This window comes from Haliotis rubra, unplaced genomic scaffold (assembly GCF_003918875.1).
Source record: "Haliotis rubra isolate DU_JTF1 unplaced genomic scaffold, ASM391887v1 Scf70, whole genome shotgun sequence".
NCBI lineage: Eukaryota > Metazoa > Mollusca > Gastropoda > Lepetellida > Haliotidae > Haliotis > Haliotis rubra.
Window position 1 is genome coordinate 390364 of NW_025767413.1, and position 27336 is coordinate 417699.

At 39.7% G+C, this 27336-nt stretch overlaps 2 protein-coding genes and 1 long non-coding RNA gene across 5 annotated transcripts in view; 1 reads left to right on the forward strand and 2 right to left on the reverse strand.

Annotated features, from left to right (window-relative positions):
- The window catches only part of LOC124258739 (cubilin-like), a 41128-nt gene extending 23340 nt beyond the window's left edge, over positions 1–17788 (reverse strand). Inside the window, exons 1-3 of the mRNA XM_046692821.1 lie at positions 17645–17788; positions 16469–16547; positions 15872–15990 (exon numbers count right to left, since the gene is read on the reverse strand). Of these exons, the coding sequence (XP_046548777.1) occupies positions 15872–15990; positions 16469–16547; positions 17645–17711 (265 nt within the window). The 5' untranslated portion in view covers positions 17712–17788. The remainder of the gene's footprint in view (positions 1–15871; positions 15991–16468; positions 16548–17644) is intronic.
- Positions 159–1204, reverse strand: LOC124258815. Its single transcript, XR_006893690.1, has 3 exons — positions 1074–1204; positions 727–799; positions 159–203 (listed from the first exon to the last, which is right to left on the reverse strand). It is a non-coding gene; the product is annotated as an uncharacterized LOC124258815 (long non-coding RNA).
- Positions 17789–21421: 3633 nt separating the features above from the next.
- On the forward strand, positions 21422–26363 carry LOC124258811 (amyloid beta A4 precursor protein-binding family B member 1-interacting protein-like). 3 transcript variants are annotated; one of them, XR_006893688.1, is made up of 6 exons: positions 21422–21945; positions 24675–24870; positions 25048–25144; positions 25362–25694; positions 25864–26073; positions 26257–26363. XR_006893688.1 is itself a non-coding variant. In XM_046692903.1 (5 exons), the coding sequence occupies exon 1, from the start codon at positions 23597–23599 to the stop codon at positions 24497–24499; it is 903 nt and encodes a 300-aa protein (XP_046548859.1). In that variant the 5' UTR covers positions 23355–23596; the 3' UTR covers positions 24500–24870; positions 25048–25144; positions 25362–25694; positions 25864–26073; positions 26257–26363. The 3 variants fall into 2 exon arrangements, 2 of the variants coding, with proteins under 2 accessions (XP_046548859.1, XP_046548860.1); XM_046692903.1 differs by lacking the exon at positions 21422–21945 and having other exon boundaries at positions 23355–24870.
- Positions 26364–27336: the final 973 nt, after the last annotated feature.

Genomic DNA, 27336 nt, shown 5'->3' on the forward strand with positions numbered 1-27336 from the left:
TAACACTTGTTGATGAACAATACTTTGGCAAGGATAAGTATGTATTCAGCAGAGTCGCAAAACAATTCTTACCATCGTACATTTCTACAAAATCGGCGTTACATATTTTGGGTACTGCCACTGGTAAAACATACGGATATGTCACTTTGACCTGGATGGTCATGTTGGCGGGGGCATGTATTGTCCAGTGGCAATCTTGGGAACTGGAATTTAGACATGCATCCATAAGTACACCATCAAGATCATGCTGGTACATGATTATCCTTCTGTTATTATTTAACATTCCTCGTTTTAATGGCGCAAATTGTTGTACTGTTACCCCCATCTTCTCCATATGATTTTGTATCATGCTCATTACACATTCCGTCTTGACAACTGAATATCCCAACGGGAGATGTTATCCCGAGGAGTACCTGGACGATTATGGTGAATAACCGTAAAGTAGGAAAGATTGCATTATTTTTTACACAGACGAAGACAAAAATCCACAACTGAACTCCCGACACTGTCAGTGAGATTGCCATTTGTTATAAGAAAATCACTCCAGTGCGCTGTCGTATTTTGATTCGTGGATGTGTGTCAGTGTTTGTTCAGATGATTGACTATCCTTTTCGTGTGTTTGTGATGGGTGGTTCACATGAGGCACCGTTTCGCGCGCCCCAAGGATTCTAACTATTTGTTAGCAATTTCTGAACAGGTTTATTGGTATGACATTCTAAACCTTACTTTTGATACGGCCCTGTCAAGGTTGTATTCCCAACCTCCGTAATATTTACTGTCCCTCCACATCTGTATGTGTCTGAAAGAAATTCACTAACAATTTTACATTGCCTATCCAGTGAAGTGTACACAAACATTTACCTGATGAGGTGAAACAAAATTTACGAACCCGATTGTTGGCTAATGTATAGAATATATTATCAATTGAAAAAATATACAATGATACCAATTCGTGAGTATTTGCCAATTTCGAATACATAGATCATGTTAATATTCAAAATTGTAAATATCATAAGCTCGTTCAGTGTCTGCAGTGTAAATGTGCACGCAAGTAGTTTTTAATGTCATATTACCATTAGTTGCGAAATATTTCAGTCGGAAGCCTTTCAGACTGTACCAATAAGATGAAATGAACTGAATTGTCATAGCTGATCCAGTACTTTGCAGAGTCGGTTTTGCCTTGCCACACCAGGTGAAAATCGTGTCATTAAAGATGGAAGGTCCTGGAAAATTCATGGCAGTCGTCTCAGAAAATTCACGTAGAGAATAGGTCATGACAAACATGTAACGTGCACCAAAAAAGTGGAAAATATAGATTAATGTGTCTTAAATGGTTAAAACATTAGTGTGATGATTATTTTTATGGGAAAGTTGTGATATGTGTGCTCATCTTTTCACGAAATACATTTGACAGGCAGGTGTGTACGTACATGTCAGGGGAGATAGATGCCATGAAGGCCTCTCCCACACTGTGGCAGCCGTATGTTATCTTTTCCTGTTTTTCCCTGTCTTATCTCGATGATTTCATGTAAGCTATTCAGTTGGTTATTTGAGATTATTCAATAGCATAAGAAAGAAGTTAACGCGATAAAACATTGTACTCAAAGAACTATGATACTATAGACTATTGGTGATGTGACTGCAGTTACCTACCGTTGTAAAACTTGACGGTACAACTAATGTCACCGACGACCATAAAGTCCGAGTCAATTACGACGATGCGCACCATCATCTTAGGGTCAGACGCCGTCAGTTTCCAAATACAAAAGTCTGGGCTGAAACAATAAGTGAGTTAGAAGTCTGCCCAAAGTGGCGTTGCTTAAATTCAGATAATCAGAGATTTGAACACAGGCGCATAATATTCTGGGGGCTTTGGCAACTCGGCACAGCAAATTTCGATGCCGAAATGATAGGAATTACATGTTTCCTGACCAATGGAATTCAGAGGTTTTAGCAAGTGTTATGTACGTTTCCAGACAAATGAAGAACAGCTTCAAAGAACTGACCACTTTAAAAGCTTCACAATGTATATTCAATTTGTTATCCGTAATGTTAAGCGTGCAGAGTGCTCACATAGTGAAAAGAAATGCCAGGAAATTGACTTACTATGGCGAAATAACAGGATATCCGGGGGAAGAAAGGAATTTTGGACGTGCCGTTGCTTTGCGAAATTGCGGCCCACAATTGTTTGATTGGTGAGGTATCACTGAAACATGAGTGGGTTTCATTTTTTGTGGGATTTGTGGATACTGAATCTGACTTTGATGCCATTATATCAGGACATTTATCACTTTCGACGCCCTACAACTATAACGCCTTTCAGAAACAATACTGAAAACGTCTCACTTCAAATAATAAGTTTCTACATACCTTTCCGTGAGGTGTGAGACACACGAAGTCTGAATACCATCCCACTGGTATCACTGCTGGACTTGAATACCAGTTTCATTAACATTCCGTTAGAATAGTAGGGACCAATCGGGGAAATCGATGAATTTCCACAAAACTCTCCCGCAAGGTAATAATTTCCTGTATATCCTGAGGCAGAAGGATTTATTTGAAAATACTTACAGTTACTCTTCAATTTTGCATAGAAGAAAATACCGTTAACATAACAAGAAATGGGAAACAAAAAATGAGTGAGTGAGTTTGGTTTTACGCCGCACTCAGCAATATTCTAGCTATATGGCGTGCGTAACAAAAACGTCTCATGTGTTCCCATTTCGCCTTGTTTAGCGACTCTTGTCTCCCAATTAAAACTGAATCTATGGATGGATAATAATAATTTCCAGCAAACCTGTAAATCGAACATGTGGCATAAGCAATGGTATATGGTTTGAGAATACACAGTATGGAACCACTAATTTTCTTTCTTTATAATCGTGGTTTGTTATACGCATTTCAACCACAATGTAAAGCGAGAGGCCGGGACAAAAACTTCGTTAAAAACGTAGTTAATCGCACTTGCAGGAAGAAAAAAACAACCGTGTTCCACGTGGAATCAACACATATTGTTCGTGTCCATTCTTATGAACATATCTGGGACATGAACAATCTATTCCGCCAATGAATTCCAATATACATATTTGTATTAACAAAAGAAGTGGACATTCCATTTTTGGGTGAAATATTTTGTGACTATTCTATTTACATGAACTTTGTTCAAACACGCCAGTTTCGTGTTTCATAATGTGCTCATGATCATGTTCAGGACAAAAGGCGAATTTGCATAAAAACGTGTCAGTGTGTGGCTGTAGATTTAAGTGAGAAAAAAGAATGAAAGACTAAAGTTCTTCTGATGTTGTTTTAAACTCAATTAATCGTTTTTACGTGCATCTGTCGTTTCGGCACGGAAATTTGGTACAAGACAGATTAATGTGGAACAGCTCTTAACATTTCAGTCAGTCGTTAGCCTGCTACAATCACCATTTGTAATCAACTCCACAGATGGAACATGCAAGTCCGACTTCCCCGTTACCCCAGGATTGCCAAATGGTCACATAACTCAAGACGTCATTGGTGTCAACAGCGGCAGCGCTGGATCAGTTATTGGTCGTTTATCTAGGGGTGTGGCTCATCGAATCCGGGTTGTCTTGAGAATGCATACGGAATCACTCGATATTAATGAGTTTGGCCTTTCAAATGCACCTGTTACACTGCTAAACTATCTATCTTTCTAAAAAATATCAATACATATGGCATCTTTTTGATTGTCCTCCACTTTTTAAAAACACTGGGCACATAATGTTTCGATTTAATACTGGATTGATAATAGTTAATTCAATCCTTGTGCACATGACTTAATGGTAGATCTCAAAGAAAACTGTCTGATAAAATCTACGGTGTGTAGCAAATTGTGCACGAAGCAAATATCACGTACCTCCAATAAGGCGAACCGAATCACTATCACATTGCGGGTAGGTGCCCTCCATATCAGCAGTGATAACGTCAAGTCTCATGTTTGGTCGGAACATCGCATCGTGCAGAAGTATGTAGCATGACAGGTTGCTGAACAAACATGGTCATTCAAACTCCACGTACACACAACAAAATAGGAATTGCTGGAGTGATCAACTGAGTGAGTGAGTTGGGTCCAACGCTGCTTGCACAGCCAATATAAATTGAAGTGTTCAATCCGCTGAACGTTTCAGCAAGTTTCACAACATCTGGTTACAAAAACAGCTTATACCAACCTTGCGATACTACCAAAAAGTATTTACTATAATTATACCTTTTCCGATTGGGTAATCATCCTCTCTGATTCTAGTCTCGTGAAAACATAACATACAAAGTTATGCAGCAATGCATGTGAAAGTACCTACCTGCCATAGGAACTGGGGTATCCAGGTGATAGGATATAGATGGGGGTGTTATATATTAAGTGTGTCCTATTGCAGTCGCCCTCTGAAACAACAATGCCATTTCCTTACGATAGTTACTTCCTTAAACTAGTAAAAAGGAATGTAAAAGTTGAAACTAACAGATGTCAACTCTAATCTTGTGACGCTTTTGTCTCATATATGGCATAATTATAAAGGCTTGGTCGTCCAAGAAACCGCAGTTCCAATGCCTACAAGCTTCATAAAACTCTTGGGTCGAATTTCAAATTATCATTCCAACTTTTGTATCTAGTGGTTATAATGTATTACCTTATGACAAATCCTGTTGGAATCGAAACACGGACCTAACTTGCCATAAGGCTTCTTTGAATTGTAGCTAGATGTCATGATGTATTTTTTGGTAAAATGTATCTACATGAATTTTGTATGGCGTTTCAATCATCTTGCAGAATGAATGAATTCGTTACACAGAGAAGACTAGGCAACCTTCAATAAATATAAGCTACTCTCAATCGGCCCTTGTCATAGACAAATGCAACATAATTGCAGTTATCTGTCCTTCATTCGTGTTTCGAAAGTTATGAAAATATTTCCGCGAACTAACTCGGCCGAAGTAGAGAAGTAGAGACGTGAATTATCAAACACTTATACGAGTATGATAACTATAACATGAAGTTCATTATATATACCTGGTCTTGAAGAATATTGCATTTGCAAACCAAAGCTAGTCTTATTCATATCGGTAGTAAGCTCCAGCAACAGTGAATTCGTTGAACTGTAGAAATTTGGCATCTGTGTTGAACAGTATTCACCAAGGAATTGGTCGGCTGAAATATAACATGGGTAGCTATGGCTGTTCATCATGTTGTCATTGTCCATGCAGGAAGCAAGTGTACTGTAAGTCACTAGTATGGTGATCTATCTTCAGTTTGTGGCAATCTATAGCCAGTTTTTATATTGTTTTGTCATGTATAGTTAAAATATTTTAGATTTAATTACGATTTTAAATTTATATCTGTGATAATCTAGTTGTTTTACTGTCCTTCGTTGAAAGTATATTATAATCTACCTTTAATTGTTAACATATTTATAACTTGGTTTAGTCACGATATGGCTGAAATAGCGCCGATGTGACTTAAAATCTTAACTCACTCATTCACGCACTCACACATGTGGTCATTATCATTATACAAACTTGAGACCAAAGGAAACCAGCATACATATCTGAGATATCAGCATCATTGTCAAGACACATTTTATGTTTTATGCATCTTTGATACCATATGAATGTTCTTTATGTTTTTCCTTCTGTCTGCCAATGCCAATAGTAGGAACGTAGGAACAATCAGGGCTCTCCGGTCTTCGATACGAAAGTAGTGTTTGAACTTACCCAATAAAAGTTCTTAATCTCCACTGAGCGGTCTTTTGTTTTTGTTTTTGGGGTGGTTTTTTTTTCTTTTGACTTTTTTTTGTTTGGTAATTTTTATTTATTTTTATTTTATTTTTATATATCCCTGTCCATCCACCCAACCATCCATCCATCCATCCATCCATTCATCCCTGAATGTCAATACGAAGACGAAAATGCGAATTACTCTTTGTCGCCTTTTGTGAAACATCTCGATACTACTGGCCTCCTTGACATATCACGTACATATTTGCTTAAAATGTAAATCAACAATACAAGAATATAAAGAGTTGTACTGACACCTGTATTACAGTACCTTCAGTTGTGTTTCCGTTGTACACACGAACGACATCATACGCGCAGGACTCTGACGAAAGCCCAAAGTTATGTAGTCTGTCCGATATCACTTGGACTGTATTGTTTTCGTTGTCGGACGTTATAATCCACTTGCAGTTGAGATTCCTGAAAAGAATGCCAATTGATTATACGCCCTGAAAATGTAAGAAATATTTCTTTCAGATCATATTCACATCCATATTGTGAAGAAATGATAGTATCAGTACGCTGCTGACATCGTGTAATTGCTTTTTTCTTTTACTTTTTGCTTCGTATCTTTGTAGTGTTTTTGGTTATTATTGCTTGCACACAGCAATGCGGTTAAAGCAATGTAATTCAGTTATACAAAATATAGTACGAAAGGAATAAGGGTAACATACGGACTACCATATGCTGAGGAAAAATGAATCACGGTAAACAATTATCCCATAGGAACATGAAATTTGGAACTATCGTTCAAAGGAATTATGCCACAATATCTGGGAATTCGACACAAAAGTCAACATAAAGATCAGACATAAGAGTCAAATGGGTCTTGTTATACGATTGAGTTCAATGAAACGTCAACACTGTCTGTAGCGAATGTGTCTGCCAGGCAATCTTGCACACCATGGAGAGTGAGTGAGTGAGTGAGTGAGTTTGGAGACACACTAACAATATCAAGGAAACGCGACAAGGACCCTTCTTGTCCAACTTAAGCGTGTCTGCTGTAAGTGCTGAATGTGAAGTCAGAAATAATTGTCGTAAATCGTCGGATGCCGCAAATGTGCATAGACAGATAGACAGATAGACAATACTTTATTAACTTAAAAGGAATTCGTTTTGGATCACAGAACTTGAGAATAACAACATAAAATATGAAATTACTAAAAACATAAAAAGAGATAAATATGTGCTTAAAAATAATTAAATGAATAAGATGATAACTGGACAGATCTGGTTAAAATTGCAATACTTTAGGTACAAAAGACGTTCGAGCTCTTTCAGTCTTGGTGATTTGTACTGCGTAGCGACGTCCAGATGGTAAAAGCTTATACTCTTGATTTAAAAAATGTGTTCGGTCATTAATAATTTTTTCATACGTTGAAAGTACCACAACCCCCGGCCACTGGAATTTTGTTTAGTTTTGATTTGTTTTTGACCAGAGAACCAGCACCTGAGTCCCTGTTGTCTGATGATGTTTGTGGTGAGCTGGTAGTGGTGTCATCGCAAATACGCCTCTTCTCAGGGTGTCACGGGATTCGTGGTCGAGATGCGTGTTTTGAACCTGCATCTCACTGAGAGCCATTAGAACTAAAGAATGTCCCTATGTTTCAATTGACCCAAATGGTAGGACTTCGAACCTGATGGTGACGAAAAAACGAGATGCGCAACTCTGTTACCTTGAAGTTTTGTTGAAGATACAAATAGAAACAAATCAATGAAAGCAGTCTGAAAGTACACGACTGAGCTTCACAGATCATCAGGACCTAACTAGCCGTATATTATATAGTGCTCGGTTTAATAAAGGGTCTATCCTGAGTTTTGCATCATCGCAGCTCTTAAACTGGGTCTTCCCACATGTACAGGCGCGTTCTATGAGGAAGAAATAGCGATGCCAAAGGATGTCTGAATGGTTTTGCCCGTCATTCCACTTCGATGCTTCAATAATTTTGCAGGGAGGAGGTCCCTGCCGGAAGTATTGTTTGGCTTTGCCATTGCATTTGGTGGCGTGTTTTTTCACCTCTCGAAACCATGTCTCATAAAATACTAATAAAAAACACGATGCCCGTAGGTAGTTTGACACGCCACGCTGAAATATGATACATTAGAAATTCTTCAGTTTGACGCAGAAAAAATTGTAGAGGCCACAATCCATTATTTATCTTGAGCTCGGCTCCGTCTTTACTAGCTACAGTAGCGCAGAACCAGTCTCGTTCGCCTCGTGCACGTTTGGTGGCGCCGAGAAGGCCAGGTACGACAGCATGTCTCGTTTTTTGACCATGTCCTTGTTGGCGCTGCAGTCGTCCAGGAGGAACAGCGTCGACTCCCCTTTCAATTTACCGTGATAATCGGTCAACCAGTCCTGCAGACGCGTTCCAGGATCCACCTTCTGCACGTCCAGGTCCGTCATCACCCACGCTCTCTCCATGTACGTCTTGTTCACCCACAACGTCGGGCAGAGAATGACGATGTGATCGAACGCTTCCCGATAGTATCCTTCCAGCAGGTCCAGCACGAAAACCGTTTTACCACACCCCATCTGACCGCACACGATGGCGCAATGAGGATCCAGGGGCAGTTCGATATCTTCGATTGTCTATATTAAGCTGTGCATCCATGATCACGTACAAATATAAAGTTAGTTTACCTGCGGTTTGAGCCTTCTTGGTGATTTGGATGGTGATCCCCTTGCTGCCGTTCTCGATGCGACGCCCGGTGCCATGCAACCAATCATCGTGCATGGATCGCATGAATACTGGTTGCAAATCTGTCGAGCCAATTCCGGATTCGTCACCTTGTCGAACTCCAGCGAAATATTGTCACTGGTGTAACGACCCTCCTCACCGCTTTCCGTCACGATCACGTGAGTGTAATCGTTAAACGCGAGTTCGTACTCCAGCCTGTCACCCAGCGCGGCTTGGTAAAATGGCAAGTGACCCTCCAGCAACTCAAAGTCGAGCATGATGCAAAATCGGTTCCCGAACGCCACATGTTTTTTTCGCCATCGGGGTGAGTTCGGCCTGGTCGAAACTGTACCCCACGCGCAACCGACAAATCCCTTGGTACTTCATGTTTTCCCGTTCGCTCGCGGTTCTCCAGAGGTCCGTGTAGCTGAAGAACACGTCACTGTCGTCGATGCTCAAAATTTCGTTTCCACTGATTTTGATGGTCGTTTTCTTCACGATGGTGCGACCCAGGTTCCCCACGACTTCTCGCTTATCATCGTCAGATTCCAAACTGATCTGGAAGGACAGGCGAGCCGTCCCCTGAACGATGACGTCGTTCTCGCCGAGGTTGGGAAAGCGCACCAACAGCGCTTGTTTTTCGTCGATCATTCTCGGATTGTTGGTGATCGTCACGGATTGACGCACGACTTTGACCGCCAAGGGTTCTCGCAATTTTCGGTAAGGAACGAGTTTTCGCCAGTATTGCGACACAATTTTTTATATTAAAAAATACATAATATATGTTCAATAAATAAATAATCATGGTCAACGATATTCCCATGGACGATTTGGGGGACGATAGAACCACTTTGCTCGACGATGAAGAGACCTCGTTCGCACAAGGAAACATGGGCGATGATCTGCTAAACACGACCGTCGATGATTATTACGATGCCCTGCAGCAAAAAGAAAATATAGCTCCTCTTTATCGCGATCTTTCCAAGTTCGAACTCGATCATAAAGGGATACTGCGAGTGAAAGATGCTCCGGGCATCAATCTCATGCACTCCCGTACGAGAAAACCTCTTGCTTTGTCCACACTGACCAGTTGCCACGGTGCCGACTTTATCCGCGACAAATTAAATATAACCAGCTATCCCCCCAAAAATAAGCGGGAAGTTCGACATGGCTTTACGAGAAGCGAATGCCGAGCTTGATCTCTTGGCGGGTGCAGTCGGTCGAGAGGACACCACACGGCGAAATTGGATTGATTCTGCCAGAATTGCATCGGGCTGTTAAACCATGCGTGGACTGCCTTGACGTTCATGACTGAAAGCTTGAACTTTTCAAATACATCAATAAATCGAGCTCGAAAATGGGAACCCTCCTTCGCATCCACCACGATTTCCATGTGTGTGAGATCGGTAGCACTTAAATTATCGCTTTTAGGATAAATCACTCCAGGCTGGTACTTGGTGGGTGTAGCCATATTGAATTATTATAATTACGTATATTTATTTTTTCAATATGTACATCACACTCCCGGGAATCTCGAACGGCGAACCCGTTCCGCTGCTGCAAGTGATCGATAACACGTCGGAGGAACTCGAAGTCGCGCTTTGTGATCTCACCTCCAACCGCGATGGTTGAACATCAGTGCTAATAAAAACAACAACAAGCTGTTTATAGAAAATAGTCCCCACCTGTTGACCGACGGTTATTATAACGTGTGTATGCTGGACGACGAATTTTTTAAACCCGTCGGAGCCAGTCTTAAACTCAACAAGTCGGATGGCGTGCTCAAGTTGATGAACGGAGACCAACCCATCAAACTGGGTCGACCCTTGATGAGACACGGTCAGGGGCTCGAAATTGCTGAGCCTCATCCCCTACCGCGAACTGTGCATTCACCTCGATCAGCTGAGCACGACGGACAACATTCAAGGCGAACGACCTTCCATGCTGCTGAGAGCCGTGCTGGTGAAAACGGAAAAGTACAACAACGGCAGAACCGAATCGTTTTCGACCTTGCAGTACAAGAAATTAACGCGAGGCAACATCACGGAATTGAAACTATCAGTTTTAGATATGAAATATAAACCCATTCATATAGGATACCTGAGCGTGACGCTGCACATCAAACAATGATGACTGAAGCTGCGGGTCCGGGAACGACCAAAAAAATGCGCCAAACTAGCGATCGCCGACCTCCGGGACACTCGCGGCTTCAACTCAAAACAACATTTACAATCGCCGCGTCGAGAGGCGGAGAGGTGGTATCTGGTGGATAACCTAGAGATCTTAAAAACATGCAGTACAATCTGTCGAGACCGGGGTCTCCCTTAAAAAACATAGACGACGTACAATCTCGTTCAACCGATGGTGTTCGCACACGCTCAATAACAGAATCTCATGGTTCATGGAAAACAAAGACCACCACCACCACCGTGGCTTACGACCCGATGCAAAGACGCAGCGTCGTTGTCAGCACGCTATCGCAAACTATAGCTAACATTCTATTGAGTAAACCTGAGACGTCAAATGCGACGTCGCAGTTACTGTCAGAATTCTACAGCATGGTCGACATCCTGCGAAATCTGCCGGCGCAAACCAACGCTGATCATCCAAGTCTACCTCAGTGAACCACGGGTTGGTAACGTCGAAATCGTCAAAGGCATCAAACTCCAGTGGACCCAACAACACCAATACCATGGTTTTCTCCGTTTACGTACGGGTGGGCGTGGATGTCTTCACCAGTCAGCAGGGAGTCAACATCACCGTAGAAAACACGATATCGCTCGCGAAAATATTCCTACACGATAACATACATCTGATGGGTTTGAAATGCACGGCCGAAAAATTATCCGAAAACCAATTAAAATTTCATCTCTAATATAAACCAAGACAATCGTGACTCCGCAAGCCACCATTGCGTTTTCCGATCTTGGGGACACGCGAGGATTCGACAACAAGGTACGGAAAACGCCTTGTACGTCCTGCACTTACAAAACAACGTGTACCAACGTCGAGAAGTCATCGTCGAATTGAACTGGATCATCAATATCGTACTGACCTAGCCCTATCTCGTCATGGATCAGGATCGTAATATCCTCGAACTAAAAAACAATGGGATTCTACTGGGAAGTTTTATTCCGTTTCATGAAAAGGGAATGTACCCATCACCATTACCAGAACAAACAGGTTATATGCTAGTCCCTCACTCGGAAGACACAACCAAATGGCTCTATTTAAAACTATATAGTGAAGTCGCTGACTCGTGGATCACTGTGATACCAGGTTCTACCCTCATTATTGACGTGGTTCTTGGAAATGCCTCTGGACAACAGGTGGGACTCCTGCCTGGGTAAAACATACCCTGGCACGATTGCCATAAAAATCAACGCTGTCATATTTATGTACAACTAGGAACAGCTTCCACCACAAGCCTCGAGGGAGTCGAGGTTTTTATTGGAGATGAAATTTTACTGAACCAGATTTATGCACCCGAACACGTGTACCTCATCAGCTTAAAGTATATTCATCAATGATCGACTGAGGACGAATTAAATATTATTTTGTAAACTATATATATATATAGTGCAAGATGGGATTGTTTCCGGCCATGGACGACGTGGCTCAACTCTCGAAACGGCAGATGGATTTGATTTGTGACAGATCAGCGACATCAAACGCCAACTGGAACGAGAACGTGACGTGCAACTCAGATTGCACAAAAAGTACCATCGGGCCGTCAATGCCATCGACGGTGTGGACACGGACCTCGTGGTCACCAGCATTGGACTCGGAAGTGCCGGCATCGGCTTGTTGTCGACCATCGTGGCCTCACCCCTCATCCTTGGGTTAGAAGTAGCCGCCGGGGTATCGGGACTGGCGTGAATACTCGTCGGCGCTCACGGACAGTAAAATCTCCGAAGAAGAGTTCTGCCTGATTTTAGCTGAACTCGCCAAGTACCACTGCATGAAGGAAGAGATTCGAACCAAGACTCGGAAAACCGTCGACTTCAGCGAAGACGAGAAAAACACCCTCATAGAACAAGGCCGACAACAAATCATTCAAGCCTTCCTGACCAAGAACAAAGACCTCGTAAAAGTTGCACGTTAAACTGCTTTGTGGGTGTCATTATGACCTAGCCGAGATACTAGTTTTAGTACCAAAAATATAATAAAACAAAAAATAGTTCTGTCTGGGATTCGAACGCTAAAACGCTAGGTCTAGACTACCTAAGAGTATTGTGATTGTATTTTATGACACCTTGATTCGAGGTGAAAAAACACCAAACATGCACGAGGTGAGCGAGACTGGTTCTGCGCTACTGTAGCTAGTATAGACGGAGCCCAGCTCAGGATAAATAATGGATTGTGGCCTCTACAATTTTTTGCAGCGTTCGGCGACTAATGTATCGTATTCAGCGTTCTTCAAACTACCTACGGGCATCGTGTTTCGTGAGACATGGATTCGAGGTGAAAAAGCCACCAAATGTGCACAAAGTATTGAAGCGGAAGTGGAATGAGGGTTTCAGACATCCTTTGCGCTACTATAGACGGAGCCCGGTTTAAGAGGATGATGCAATCTCAGGATAGACCCGTTAAACCGAGCACTCGGCTATCAGGTCCTCTGTGGCTCAGTCGAACGATCAAGGTACTGAGTTGCGCATCTCTGTCACCGAGGTTCGAAGCCTACCGTTCGGAAAAAATAAATACGGAGCTCTCTTATTTTAACTTGCACATCGAAGGATGGTTCTTGATATTTTTTTAACCCTCTAAGCCACATCTGCGGTAGTATCCCCCCTCTATTACTACTACTGCAGATATGATATGTATTACACATTTGTAATGTTATAGAAATCAAAGTGCAATTTTAAATATCTACAAAAGTTTAAATAAATGGTTGTGTCATACCTATACGAGACATTAGGAACCTCTGGTACCGTGAAATTTGTCATCTGTGATGTTGCTATAAACGTTCCACCGCATCCTGAAAAAGACAGTTGAGTTGATGATTTGAAACTAAATGTGACATGACAAAAGACCAGATTTTCGAATTCACGGTTACTCGTGGGTTCTGACATGACTATCAACTTTTTACTTGAATCTTAAGACATGTCCATTCCTATTTGTACTGGATATTTTTTATAAATCCACTCAAACAATGTATATTCCAGGCTCCAACAAAGTATTACCATGATAAGGATTTACCATAATCCTTGATACAATGAAACTGATGTCCTCACAACACAGAAACATTTTGAGTCAAGGAAAATTAATTCCATGTGGTATCTCAAAAACTTATGTTATATGTTATATGCAATCTCACATTATGAGTTCGATTCTGTCGAAATAATTGCCTTTCCAACATCTATACCTTGATCCTTATGGAGCCAAGGTGGTCAAGAAGTTAACCTTTAACTTTCTGGTATATCGATGATCTTATATCGTTCAATAACCTTCACATACATGTAACCAATTCCCTTTCACTTATCCACCCACCTGAACTGGAAAAAGAGGTGATCAAATAAATATATGCACAGAGAATTGGAATGACAAACACACTCCGCATAACTGTATAACAAGAGGGATAAGTTCATCTTTCTAACAGTCAATTTGCCTTTAGGTCGAGCCTTTGGTGTCTACATTTCACATCAGACACAAAAGGATGGGGTCAAGCGATTCGTGCTCAGAAGTTGTTAGATCAGGATTACAATGTAATGCCCGACTTTGAATTGTACCATTATCGTTCCATGGGGATGTCTGGGTGAACAATTTCATGTTTGCGAGAACAAGCTTTCTGTTTCACAAATACAAGGTGCCATCACTATTTCGTAGTGAATCATAAATACATGTTCATGGTATTGTCGCATTGTCAGCTCTGCTCTTGGAAGGGCTTTTCCTTGGGATATTGACGCTTATAGTTTACCTGCTTTAAGTAAAACCTGCTTTCTGATTTCTGATCAGACAATCATGCCGTTATGTAACGAAAATACTGTTCGAAGTGGCATTTATGACAACTCACGCGCGTGCTCTTTCATTCTCTTACCCTTACTTTCAGTATTATTGGCTTTGAGAGTAAATCTTGTTCCATAAGAGGACGCACTGGAAGTAAACTGTATGTACATGGTGTTTCCGCTGCTGAGAATACCGCCACGATCCGTACCACACAGTTGTAACAGTAATCCACTTGAATTATCTGTACCTAGTTATGCAATAGCGTAAAAGTTATTAATTACAAACACACAGCCCTCCAACTATACCTATACAAATGGAAAACATAACATATCCTATTACATTACTACACATCGGTGGAGACAACCGAAGATTTTCTGATTCTGGTCATGAAAATCATATACAAAGACCAAATCATCTATGGCATATATCCATACGTCGATGGGGACAAACCGAACATTGTCTGGTCCTGGTCATCAAAATCATAATATTATACAAGACCATTATGTCACTAACACCTACGCAAATGTGGAATTATACACGTGATACAGTCTTATACCATATGTCCATCGCATATGTATGCCAGGTGTTTACAGAGTGCAAAATGAATATGTTAAATTAAAGTTAAAACATGCTATTGATATTTTTTAAGAAGAATCATTATCTGCCTGTCCTATTTTTACCTTAACAAGACGTCAAATGCTGAATGATCTGTCTGTTAAATCTGAATACGTCCACGTTAGTTAATGTACATACTTATACAGTTTGTGTCTATTTTCATCCTACTTTTAATAATAAATATTGGCTTTGTGCAATCATATATTGTCTCGCATTGTAAAGTGGGTTTGAAATGTTCCCGTAACATGTCAAAAGGCATAAGTAGTTCACTAACTTCACTTAGGCCGTGAAGCCATTATGCCATAACTTTACCCACAGTGGCAATATGTAATGCTGGCCTTTCATTTCCCTATTGAGATACTCTCTCTGGGGAGTATGCAACTCTTGCTGCCACTAGGCGCACCGAGTTATTGTGGCTTTCTCATCCTTACGAGGTACCCATTCACAGCTGGGTGGACTGGGACACATAGTCACACATGATACACATGGGACACATAGTCACAGTACTTTGTCCAAGTTCACTGCACGTTAGTGTACCCGCAACTAGGTGTTTGCACGTATTCATGTGACCACCATCTGGTCATATACCAACGGATTCGTGGGTTCTTTTAAGTGCACAGGGTTGTGTAGTGTACACTAGGGGTTGTGACAACACTGAAAGAGTCTGCACACAAAGTTGACTCCAAGGTTTCTACACCCGGTCACAGTAGGGCTCGATCCCGGCACCTCACGCTCGCTGGATCACTAGCCTGGCGCCTTTGCCAGCTCGCCCACAGGGGAATACAGTATCAACTCCAGAAGATCCCACTGTCAATACTTTTGAAAAAGAATATGCTCACCATCATAGAAGGACAGACTGCCATGTTGACAGTTCTTGGACTCAAACTGTGCAACATATAATACGCCTACAAGATGATCTGGTGAAGAGGCATTTATCCTCCATTCGCAGGACAGAGAACTGAAAAGACAAGTTGAAGGACAAATATTTTGTCAGGTTCCACAACATTCATAAGGTTTTGATGAACATTAATTCATTACCGACAACTGAATGTTTTTAGACACAACGTACGTGTGATCATATGTTCAGAAAACTTGGCCTAACAATACATTCAGTGCACACACTAAGTAATGATAAACGTGATCTTCGTTAGAAACGTATTGATATTATTCTCGTAAAAACATTTAAACTATTTGGTTTCCTTAACAGTATTAATATAAGTGTCTGTTTTCAGAAAGGGAAAATATTTGGCAAGCTACATTAAAAGTGAGTTATTCTGATTTGTAGATACCATTTTACAGACTTCGAAGATGAAACAACGTGCTCTTATCCAAATAACGGTTCGAGCTATTGTAACTGTATAGTGTATCATAGGATTACGAATGTCCCCTGACTCGCTTTATTGATGCACTATATGCTGTTGAATGCTTGTAGCTACCTGTTATACAACGAAGGGTATCCTGGGGACGTTATGCTTTTCGTAAGATTGGAAAGCTGCATGTAGTTTCCGCAAGCGTCTGTGAATAAGGAATAATGATCACAAGTATACAATCGAACTGGTGGAGTTCAACTCACCTTCCCCCAAATAATGGCAGTATGCCCCTGCACTTATTGATCTACCCAAAATGGAAACAGAAGCGCCAATTGAACCCGCCAGATCTGTTCATAATTATCAGCATTCAGAAAAAGTTAAGGTTGTTATTGTCAAGAGCGTTGGCTTCAACATATATATTTCCTTTTGTATGGAGAAAAATATCAGGAGCTTCAGCCTACATTTCGCAAGTATTAGGGTAAAATCGATTATGATCTTTTTGTTGAGATATAAATGAGGGAGATCGACTTTTCCTTTTATTGGTCAAGGTTATAGCATACAAATCTTCAACAATGGTTTCAAAAGGTTTTATCGCTGATATGTACATTGTGTACTATGTCAGTGTTGCCCTGCATCATGTGTCCTTGTGAGTTTTGTCACGCGGTGATAAAATGACATGATTAGATGACCCGTGCCACTGGTTGGGCATGACACATCACAACCCGATAACCATTTATACATGTGTGCATATCACAACGTTGGAATTCTGCCTTGCAATCTGATTATATTGTGTCTGAAGTCGTCCGAGTAAAATCCACAGTAAAACGCGCCCAGAATCTTTACAACGTCAATGGAACAGTCAAGCAAGAAAACTGAGAAAATGGACCAAAATTTGTAAACGAGATGAATCTGGACTTTGAATCCACCACTGGTGAATCTGGGAATGTCTAATTTAGGATGCAAGTCAGCGCAGATCGTTTCATCTCCAAAAGAAATGTGACTCACCTTTCAATCTGACAGTGCATACATTGTACAGCTGCAAATTTATCTCTCATGCTATGTTCTATGGTAGCCATTGTGCAACAATAATTTTCTTTTTACTAGCTAAAATAAACAATATCGCACAGGCACAGCCAAAACTGATAATATGTAGCACACCATTAATTATACTCCCACCTACGAATATATCATTACCAGAGAGAAAAGATAGTTAGTTATGTCAATGCCTCTACACATACACCCTACACAATGCTACCATGTTACTTGAGGAGAATGTTTCCCTGACCTCAGCCGTATATTTACCTGCATTTGTGTCTCGGAGAGGGAGAAGGACAGCCAAGAGCATGACAGCAATCGCGTTCACCGCCATGGTATGTGTTATTCGTCAGTTATAGCCAGTATGTAGTTAGTTATTTGTCAGTTGTAGATGGCGGTACGCTGTGAACGATGAATGTGGTGGCTTATCAGCTCTGGGTTTTTTTCTTTTCAGATTGCGTTTGTGCAATGCGTTCATGTACCGAAAGCGAAAACGCTGGCCAATGACATAGGTGTTTATGTTCCTTTGAAGCTTACAACTATACGCCATTCTTTCATTCTATTTATCACAGTTTCACCAATTTGCACAGAGATGTTTCAGTTGTCTGTTCAAGTCAAACCCAATTGATACAACTTTGAGGTGTTCCCGTCTCTCAATTTCATCGCAACCAGTAGTCACGATATGATATGACCTGATGTATGTGTGTGTGTGAGTGTGTGTGTGTGAGAGAGAGTGCGTGTGTGTGTGACAGAGAGTGTATGTGTAATGAGGGTCAGACAACTTGTGCTATGTATATTGTCACAGTTTGTGAATTGTAACTATAAGCTATCATTGTCATAAATCTCAGGACAAAAGAATCAGGGACTTACAAGGAAGCGGAACTTGTTGTTGACTGGCTCACGCTTCACTGTCCATTCGTATCTGTCTTGTCTATCAAAGCCTTCTTAGATTCAAAAGGCCATCATTGTGTCTGTGTCACACAAAGAGAGACAAAACCATTTCCAAACTCATCCAAAACCTGCTGCGAGCAGAATCTATTGCGCAAAATTCTATAGATCTGTGAATTAAGTGAGGCTCAGTTATTATTTTCTATATTAGTTTCCATACGTGACACACCGAATAAGTTAACATTCTATCCTAATTGAAAGGAGAGGGTGCTGCATGTAATCTGTATATCACAATCACAATATTGGGGGTATGATATTTAACGGGCAGTGACTGCCGTTGAACGTTTATTGAATAGCTCTACAAGACAATTATACTATACAGAAAGAGGCAAGCTCATTCAGAAAAAAAATTGTTTTAAATTTACAGATCTGTGAATGAGATGTTGCTCAATTAATTTCCATATGTATATGTACTAAAATTTGTCTGTCACACTGAATAAGGAATCTGTCTAAACCCATTTGATCCATATACTAAAAACATATTCAAAGAAACAGCAGCACATTCTGTTCCAAATGTTCAACAAGTGTTGATCAAAGCATGTGGAAATGTTCACTTACTGCACTCATCCCATACGACAATTCCGAGTTCAGGTATTGCGAAATAAAGCCCCCCCCCCCCCCCGCACACAAGTACTCGATAGCTTTCTAACGCTCTGCGAAAGTTTCATACAAATACCAAGGTTGTTGAACAGGACATAGACCTGTTACGAAATTCAAATATTCAGTGTCACTATGTACACAGAAAAGTCTATCCCCCAGATAACTAAAAGTAGCCATCGACAGGTCATTGCAAGTTATGCTTCATCTGCCAAAGGGTCTTGGTGTTATGTTTAGTGGTTTCTCTTTTTCGATACAATGTTAGTTCTCATCGTTTTCTCTCTGTCTGTTATCAGGTGTTTCGTGTGCGCGGTGATATCTGGAGTCTTTTATCAATACAGGTCAATTTGTCATAGTGAATGCCTGAATGCCTGAGATATTATATTAAGAACAATTGCACTAAGGCTAAGAAATACAGTTAGAAAAAACTGCAATTAGATGCCTTAAAAACCATATATGGACCTGTCAGATGAGTGAGTTTCAGTAAAATGTGTCGAAGTGGTCGCGCACAAACCCGAAAATGGGTGTGTTTCATAATTTCTGCAATCAAACACTTATCAAGATTAATTCGTTTCCGCCATTTTGAAGTTTCTATTTTCTTCTCGATACTTAGATTATTTTCTCGTAATTTCAATTATTCATCAAGTAAAATATCAACATAGCAAAATAACTAAATAAAAAGGAAATAATCAAAATTGCACAAAATGATTAGAATTTCGAGAAAATATTTTAAAAATCGAGAAAATACTCGAAATTTCTTTATCTCTTTCAAAAGATTCGAAACACTTAGAAAACAACTAGTAACTAAATGTTGAAAACAACTAACAATTGAAATTAGGATTTATTCTTAAAAATTCATTTCTAAACTCGAGTTTCTGTCTTAAAATAATGTATTGCATGCTATATGAAGAGTAAAATACCGGGTGCACACAGAAAAATGCCGATTTCAAGTGTAATTCCCAAATATATTGTTTTGTTTTGTATTTTGTCCAACACAGCACTCAGCAATATTCCAGCTATACTCCTCACAAAAAGTCTCATTACATTTTCATTTATTGCAAATCATGGAATGATGCAATAGAAAGGTGAAACATGTGTACACACGGTTAACAAAATGAAATGAAATGGTACTGAGCAATAATAGACTTACAAATCATCAAGAGCACGTACCCATGAAACAGTCGTGCAAAATGCGCTGCATTAGTGGAGCAAAATGTTATTATAACAATAAGGTTCAAGTCAGTTTTGGACAGTGAAGCAGTGTTCAGTAACGCGTATGACCATCATGAGCACGAATGCAAGCTTCTAGACGTCTTTCCATTGACCAAATGAGCCTTTAAAGTTGCTGTTGTGGAATGTTCTGCCATTCTCTCTGTAACGCCTGTTCAAGGTCATCCAGAGTCTGGGGGTGAACATGGAGACCGTAAACACGAATTCCAAAAATGTCCTAAGCATGTTCAGATTAAGATCAGGTGATCTTGCAGGCCACTCCATATGTGTGATGTTGTTGATCTAAACCACATCATTAACAACTCTTTCTCGGGCATTATCATCCATGGATTGGCATTATCATCCATAAAAATGAAGTTAGGATCCGCTTGTTGTACCAGAGGAATGATTACAGGTAGTTTTACACCGATCAGACTGCATGCGTGAAATGTGAAGCACAGTCATGCCACACATATTGCATGTTGTTTCTGAGGGTGCTTGTGTTCGGGCGACGTTATCAATATTATCAGATAAATCAATCTGACAGTCACTAAAGGTACATGTGTTAATATATGGAAAAGAATGGTTTTACCTACAAGCTTCTATGGTTGTGAAACCATGCCTACGCTATATGGCAAAAACATTGATTTGGTGGAAAATACCCAACGATATTTCGCTAAATGTATTCAAGGGTTCAACAGACGTATGCCAACAGATTCTGTATGTGCCAACCTAGGTCTCTGGACAATGGTTGGGTACATTGACAAGTGTAGATTATTATTCCTTGAAAGATTATGTAATAACGCCTGTAATTCATCAACGAAAACACTGTTCTGTGCATTTTTAGCACTCACTGTTCACTTAAATATTAGCTCACGCAGTATTTGCAACACTGTGTTATGTACAGCACGGAAGTATAACCTACTAGACTATGTATCAACTTACGTGCAAACTGGTATTTTTCCGTCAAAGACAGTTTGGCGCAAAATAGTTATAAGCTCTGTCTTCTCTTATGAAGAGGCTCAATGGAAATTGAGACTCTCCATTAGAGAAAATATGTCCAGATATGCTGTAATCCATCAAACACTGAATCTACATAGACTTTACACTCTAATGTATCTGTACCCAGAATATAAAGACCATATACAACTTGCTGTACTAGTCGGTTCTAAAGCCAAATTCTCAAAAGAATGTATGCTTTGTAATAAGCACTGCTATGACCACGATGCCCACATCATTTTGCATTGTGAATCTGTAATGAACCAAAGAAATAACTTTATATGACGAGCCTATCCTTCGGACACAACCCAGGTAGCATGGTAGCATTGGCCCAATGCTGGTATTAGTGCCGCGAGTTACGCTTGTGCCGGCAACGGGCTTACAGCATTGGCACAGCAGTGGGCCACAGCGGGCGAGCCACTGTCTCTCAGCGGCCAGCTGGTACCAGTAGATTCCCAGCAGAGTAGCAGCATTGACCCATGTGTTCTAAATTTAAACACTTTATCAGTTCATCTGCCCGAAGCTACTTTTAGTCATGAAACTTGAAGATTAACTTACAAATATATCTCAAAAGCCCTTGTCCAGTTTCATACAATCAGTGCACATTTATTTAGGCTATTATAATCTAATTATAATTTATAAGAAACTACAAACAATGGAAACTTTTGAAACATATACATTTGCTGCAGACTATCAACTGAGGAATTTCTCCTTTGAGCGGTATCTTTCACCATTGTTCAGTCTTGCTCTTGTCCGAGGTTTTACAGATTTCAAGTCCATTTTCCACGTGATATTCTAGGATCTTTTAAAGAAAGGTATAGTCCACCATATAGTCACTGTTTTAAAATATATGTAAACATGTTACTAAAAGATAAATGGGTTATTTGGAAATGGTTGTAATTTGATACGTAAGCACCATTGAGTTAAACGTGGCCATCCTCTCCATTTACTGCAACATTTTGTTTCAGTATTATACTTGTCACTGTTTTCTGTAATCAGAAATACATGTATATACTTTTCAGTACCACATTAGGTAACAATTGCATATCTGACTGACTGGGATTGTTAAATTCTCAAATTATATTTTGAAAAGAAAGTATTTGAAATATACAAAATTGATAGAGTGAAATTTTCATTTTTAACATCACATATTAATCAAAATTGAAAAGAACCCCAGAGGTAAGGCAATCTAGAATTGTCAGAATTTCTAGACTTAAGAAGGCTCCTTTAAATTCTTGCTCCAGGGTCTTGACGACAGACTAACTAGAATATTATTTGATTTTTTAGATAGAATTGTACGTTGTATTTACCGGTATATTGACTTTATCAAAATGAATGACTCGTATTGGACATCTCGTCGTAAAGTTAGAAAAGGGTTTCAAATCATTTAGAAGCTTTGGCATCAGCCAGCAAATATGATTTAATTGAAAACCAATATAATGCTGAGGAAACTCTAACATCAACGTCTGTATCACAAGCAAGTCAATTTTTAGCATCTACAACAACATTTTCTGATGAAGGCCCATGTAGTGATGAAGATGTCGTTAATGATGAAGATGAATATGACACAATTTATGAATTTGAACAAAATGCAAGTCATGATTTTCAAAAAACTAGCCATGCAACAAGTAGTTCTGAAAATGACAGCTCTGAAAATGAATATCGAGACAAAGATGAAATAATGATGTCAAAACTTAGCGAATGGGCAGTCAAATACCAGGTCCCTCATAGAACAATTTCGTCACTATTAGAAATTCTACGTAATGACTACCCTTCTCTCCCTAAGGATCCACGTACATTGCTTCTTACTCCTAGGAGTTACGCTGTGAAAAACATTACAGGGGGGCAGTACTTTCATTTTGGAATTTCAAGTTCTTTATCATATCAGCTTTCTGATAGAATGGAATTCAATATTCCTGGTAAGCAAGTGAAATTTCAAGTGAATATTGATGGTTTACCTGTTTTTAAAAGCACCTCAATGCAGTTCTGGCCAATACTTGGTAGAGTCATCCATCCCTTTCTTGGTCAACCATTTATCATAGGCCTCTTCTATGGGGCTTCCAAACCACCAAAACTTGGTGAATATTTAAACGAATTTGTAGAAGAAATGAAGGGTCTTGAGCGTGATGGGCTAGACCACAATGGCCTCAAAATTGAAGTTTCCATTTCATGTTTTATATGCGATACACCAGCCAGGGCGTTTGTTAAAGGAGTTGAAAGGCCACAACGGTTACTCTGGTTGTGATAAGTGTCTTCAAAATGGTAGATGGTTAAACAAGATGACATTCCCAGAAACAAAAGCACCTCTAAGAACTGATCTTCAATTTGATGAAATGGCTGATGAAGAGCATCATTTATTCAGATCACCACTGAATCAATTATCAATAGGTATGGTTACCCAGTTTCCACTTGATTATATGCATTTGGTCTGCCTAGGTGTCATGAAAAAAACTGTTGTTTTTATGGATGAAGGGTCCCGTTTCTGTAGGATGTAGAATTGGAGCAACTGCAATAAACAAACTGTCAGATAAGCTAACTCTGTATTCAAAATACATCCCAAGGGAGTTCTGTAGAAAAGGGAGATCTCTCAGGGAAATAGACAGATGGAAAGCAACAGAATATAGATTATTCTTATTATATACTGGGCCGGTTGCCCTAAATGATATTTTGTGCAATGCCGTGTACTTAAATTTTCTGCTTCTTTTTGTCGGTATTACCTGTTTAGCAACCCCGCTACTAGTTCCAAATTATTGCGATTATGCCAAAGACAATTTGTGTCTTTTTGTTGAACATTTTTCGCGTCTTTATGGCAATGATATGGTTGTTTATAACCTGCATGGTTTGGTACATCTATCACAGGATGTAAAAAGGTTTGGTCCCTTGGACAATTTTTCATCTTTTCCTTTTGAAAGCTTCTTAGGCAAATTAAAAAAGCTACTTCGAACACCAAAGTGCCCCCTTCAGCAGATAATAAGACGTTTAGGTGAAAGTCAGGTACCTCTTCACAAAGGTAAACATGTTTCTGAGAATCAAGGTGTAAAGTTTGAACATTCAGATGGACCTATTTTATCTAATTTAGGATACGTGACACAATATAAAGAAATCCACATGGACCGATTCTTTTTGTCAAAATCAATTGGAAATAGCTGTGTTAGTATTAACAATGAAGTTGTGATAATAAAAAATATTGTACAGAATGCAAACAAAGATATTTTAATCATATATGCTAAGTTCCTATCCAAAAAAGATTTCTTCACTTATCCACTTAAATCGTCTTCTATTGGAATTTTTAAAGTTTCACATTTAAGTGACCATCTGTACGTTGGGGGGGGTATCACAAATTCAAAAGAAATATGTTATCTTACCTGAAAAAGAATCATTTATTGTACTTCCTTTGCTGCATCTAAACATTCAGTAAAGTGTGTATGTTGTTTCATTGGTACAGAAAACAGTGACATGATACTGCTAATTCTATACACAACCTTTTTAACAGTAAAGATGCTATTCTAATCTGTAAATTCAAGCGACAAGTGCTTTATAACAGGAAATGTACCACATAGTCAAGTTCCAAAAGACTAATGAAGTGGGGATTGTGCCACACACTTGGCTCCACGGAAGAGAGTACTGCTTTTGGCCCAAGTTCAAAAACAGTAACCAACTGGACAAGGGAGTGAAGACCTGCTGCCTCCCAGACAAGGATACATGGAAACTGTATACCATCACAGTCATGTACAGTAGTGGTAAGTATAAACGACTAAAGCTAATCAGTGTAGTTTAGTTTATCTTTAATTCTGAACACGTTTCATACTAATTCATTCATTTAAAAAATAATTATTATTAAATGATAAGTCATTGTTAACAAGATGACATACTGGCATAATGATGCGTTAATTAAATGTGTTCTATAATAATTACAGAATCGTATGACAAGGTGAGGAGAAAACTACCCCTGGCAACTGATATGTCTAACCTCGACACGGAGGCAGAGGATGATAGAGAGTCAAGGAAAAGAAGGTACCAAAATACATTTGAGTGAATATGGTTAGAAGCGTGAATATAAACATTTAACACTTCTTTAAATAGATATGACAAAATCACAAAATTACAAGATGATTGTTACAAAACTAAATAATTGATAATGATTTAGTGGAAAGGCTTCAATTTGAGCTCTTTGAATTGTTTGCATTTCTAAATTCCTTTTTTGTAAATTCGAACTTATTTTTGATTTCAGACCAACTGGCAGGTACTTGAGTTCTAGCTCCAGCTCAAGTGATGAGGAGACACAAGTGGCAAAGAGCAAGGAGTCACGAGTGTCAAAGTCCTCTGTGCCCATGCCACCTTCTCCACCTCGCCTTAGAGTTTCTCCCCAGCCGCCTTCTCCTCCTCGCCTTCCAGTCTCTCTACCTGTGGCAATGTCTCCACCCCTACCTACACTGTCGGTCCCGACCAGCCCACGGCGATCCCCCAGGCGACGGATCTTACCCGAACCATCTCCATTGCTGTCCCGACAGGATGTATGGAGGCCCAGTCACTCACCAAGTTCAACAGTGGGGGGCAACTAGAGGTGTGTATGATTATAATGGTTAAACATTTATGCTTTATATTACTTATTTAAAAAATGTATCAACTTGATAATGGTAAACATTTGTGCTCAACAGTACTGATGAAAAACTATTTCCACAACCTGCACAATTGTTAATTGTTTATTTTGTTTCTATTTTCAAAACTACCAGGGGAAGTTGTTGAACTTGTAAAGATCGTGGAATCAAATCGAGCAGTGGCTCTTGAAAATCAGAAGCTGCTTCACCAGGTCCTGAGAATTCTACAGTCTGGCTCCTCGGACTTGACACCAGCTGAGGAGTTGCATCTCCCCCCTCAAAACCATCGAGGAACTGAGGGAAACTAATACTTCTCTGGAGGATTCCTCCAGATTGAGATCAGCGGTAAATATTAATTTTGTTTTAGACCAATTTCATTCCTTTCACTACTTGAGTTATTGAAACAATTGTTTCAATCCAAGTCCAATTAATAGTGATTGTTGTACGGAATATTACTCTTACATGGCCATAATATATAGTTATAAACGCTAGGGGAAGTTAATTATTGAAAAATTTACAATCCAACAGGTTGGGCAACTCGGAGTGGCAGGAGGCGTGTCAACAGGAGACACAATACGCAGAGTTTTGTCAATGCTAATGACAAACTCGGTCGCCAAGCAGGTGAATTGGGAAGGGGACTTCAGGAAAAGAACCCTTCCAACAGATGAGACTGAAGGAAGTTGTTATTAGTAAGTACTCAGTCATACGATCCATTTACGCAAGTTTGACTTCATATAAGACAATACATAATAACAATATACATAAATATGTTAAATGAAATTGGAGAATTATTGATACAGCAGCTTTATTTATTTTTACTATCAGCTTCGGTTTCCATTTCAGAGGCAGCACGGAAGAACCCGGTATGTTTAAAGGCGTCCGACTGCGAGCTGGAAAGCCACATTAAATTGTGGTTCCGATATGCTCCGGACAGGGACGGTGGTAGGAGGGAGAGGACCCTGCTTGCCAAGCAGAAGAAGAGCGCTGCTGCTGCTACTGCAGCAGCTGAGACAAGCACAGAATAAACTGTGTACTTATCTGCTATCCTATTGTATTCATTCATTCAAATTTTTATTTCATTGCATTCTATTATAAGAGAGATAATTAAAGTTGTTAAAATGCATTTAATTTTTTGTTTTCTGTTTTCAACCGCGTATATTCAACTATTTAAGATATATACACATTTCAGCATTATTGAATTTCATATCTCAACACAATTCTAAGGTATTTGTTAAAGTTCTATATTTTTGTACGACATATAATGATATGTGAACATATGTCCTGTTTGTTATAACGTTTTTATTTCATTCTTGTTCAAAAACCTTAGGATTTAACTTACAGTTGGTAATTACTTTAGCAATAAAGTGTCAAAGCCCTACGTTCATTTCAAAGTGCCATCATGTTTTCACAGCATTTTTACAAGTGCTGTTTGTTACAAACACAGGAGTTGGGTGGTAGAGAAAACCAAGATACAACTTCTTGGCCTTAATAAATGAAGAACCACATATATAGATTAAAAAGCCAGGAGGATATGATTGGCAAAACAAAGGCACAGTATTGGCTACAGACTGGCACGCCATCATTGGGCCAATGCTGGGCCAGTACTGG

Bases quoted from the DNA above. Each gene is read 5' to 3' on its own strand.
- LOC124258811 (XM_046692903.1), top strand. From the start codon at position 23,597: ATGAAGGGTCCCGTTTCTGTAGGATGTAGAATTGGAGCAACTGCAATA.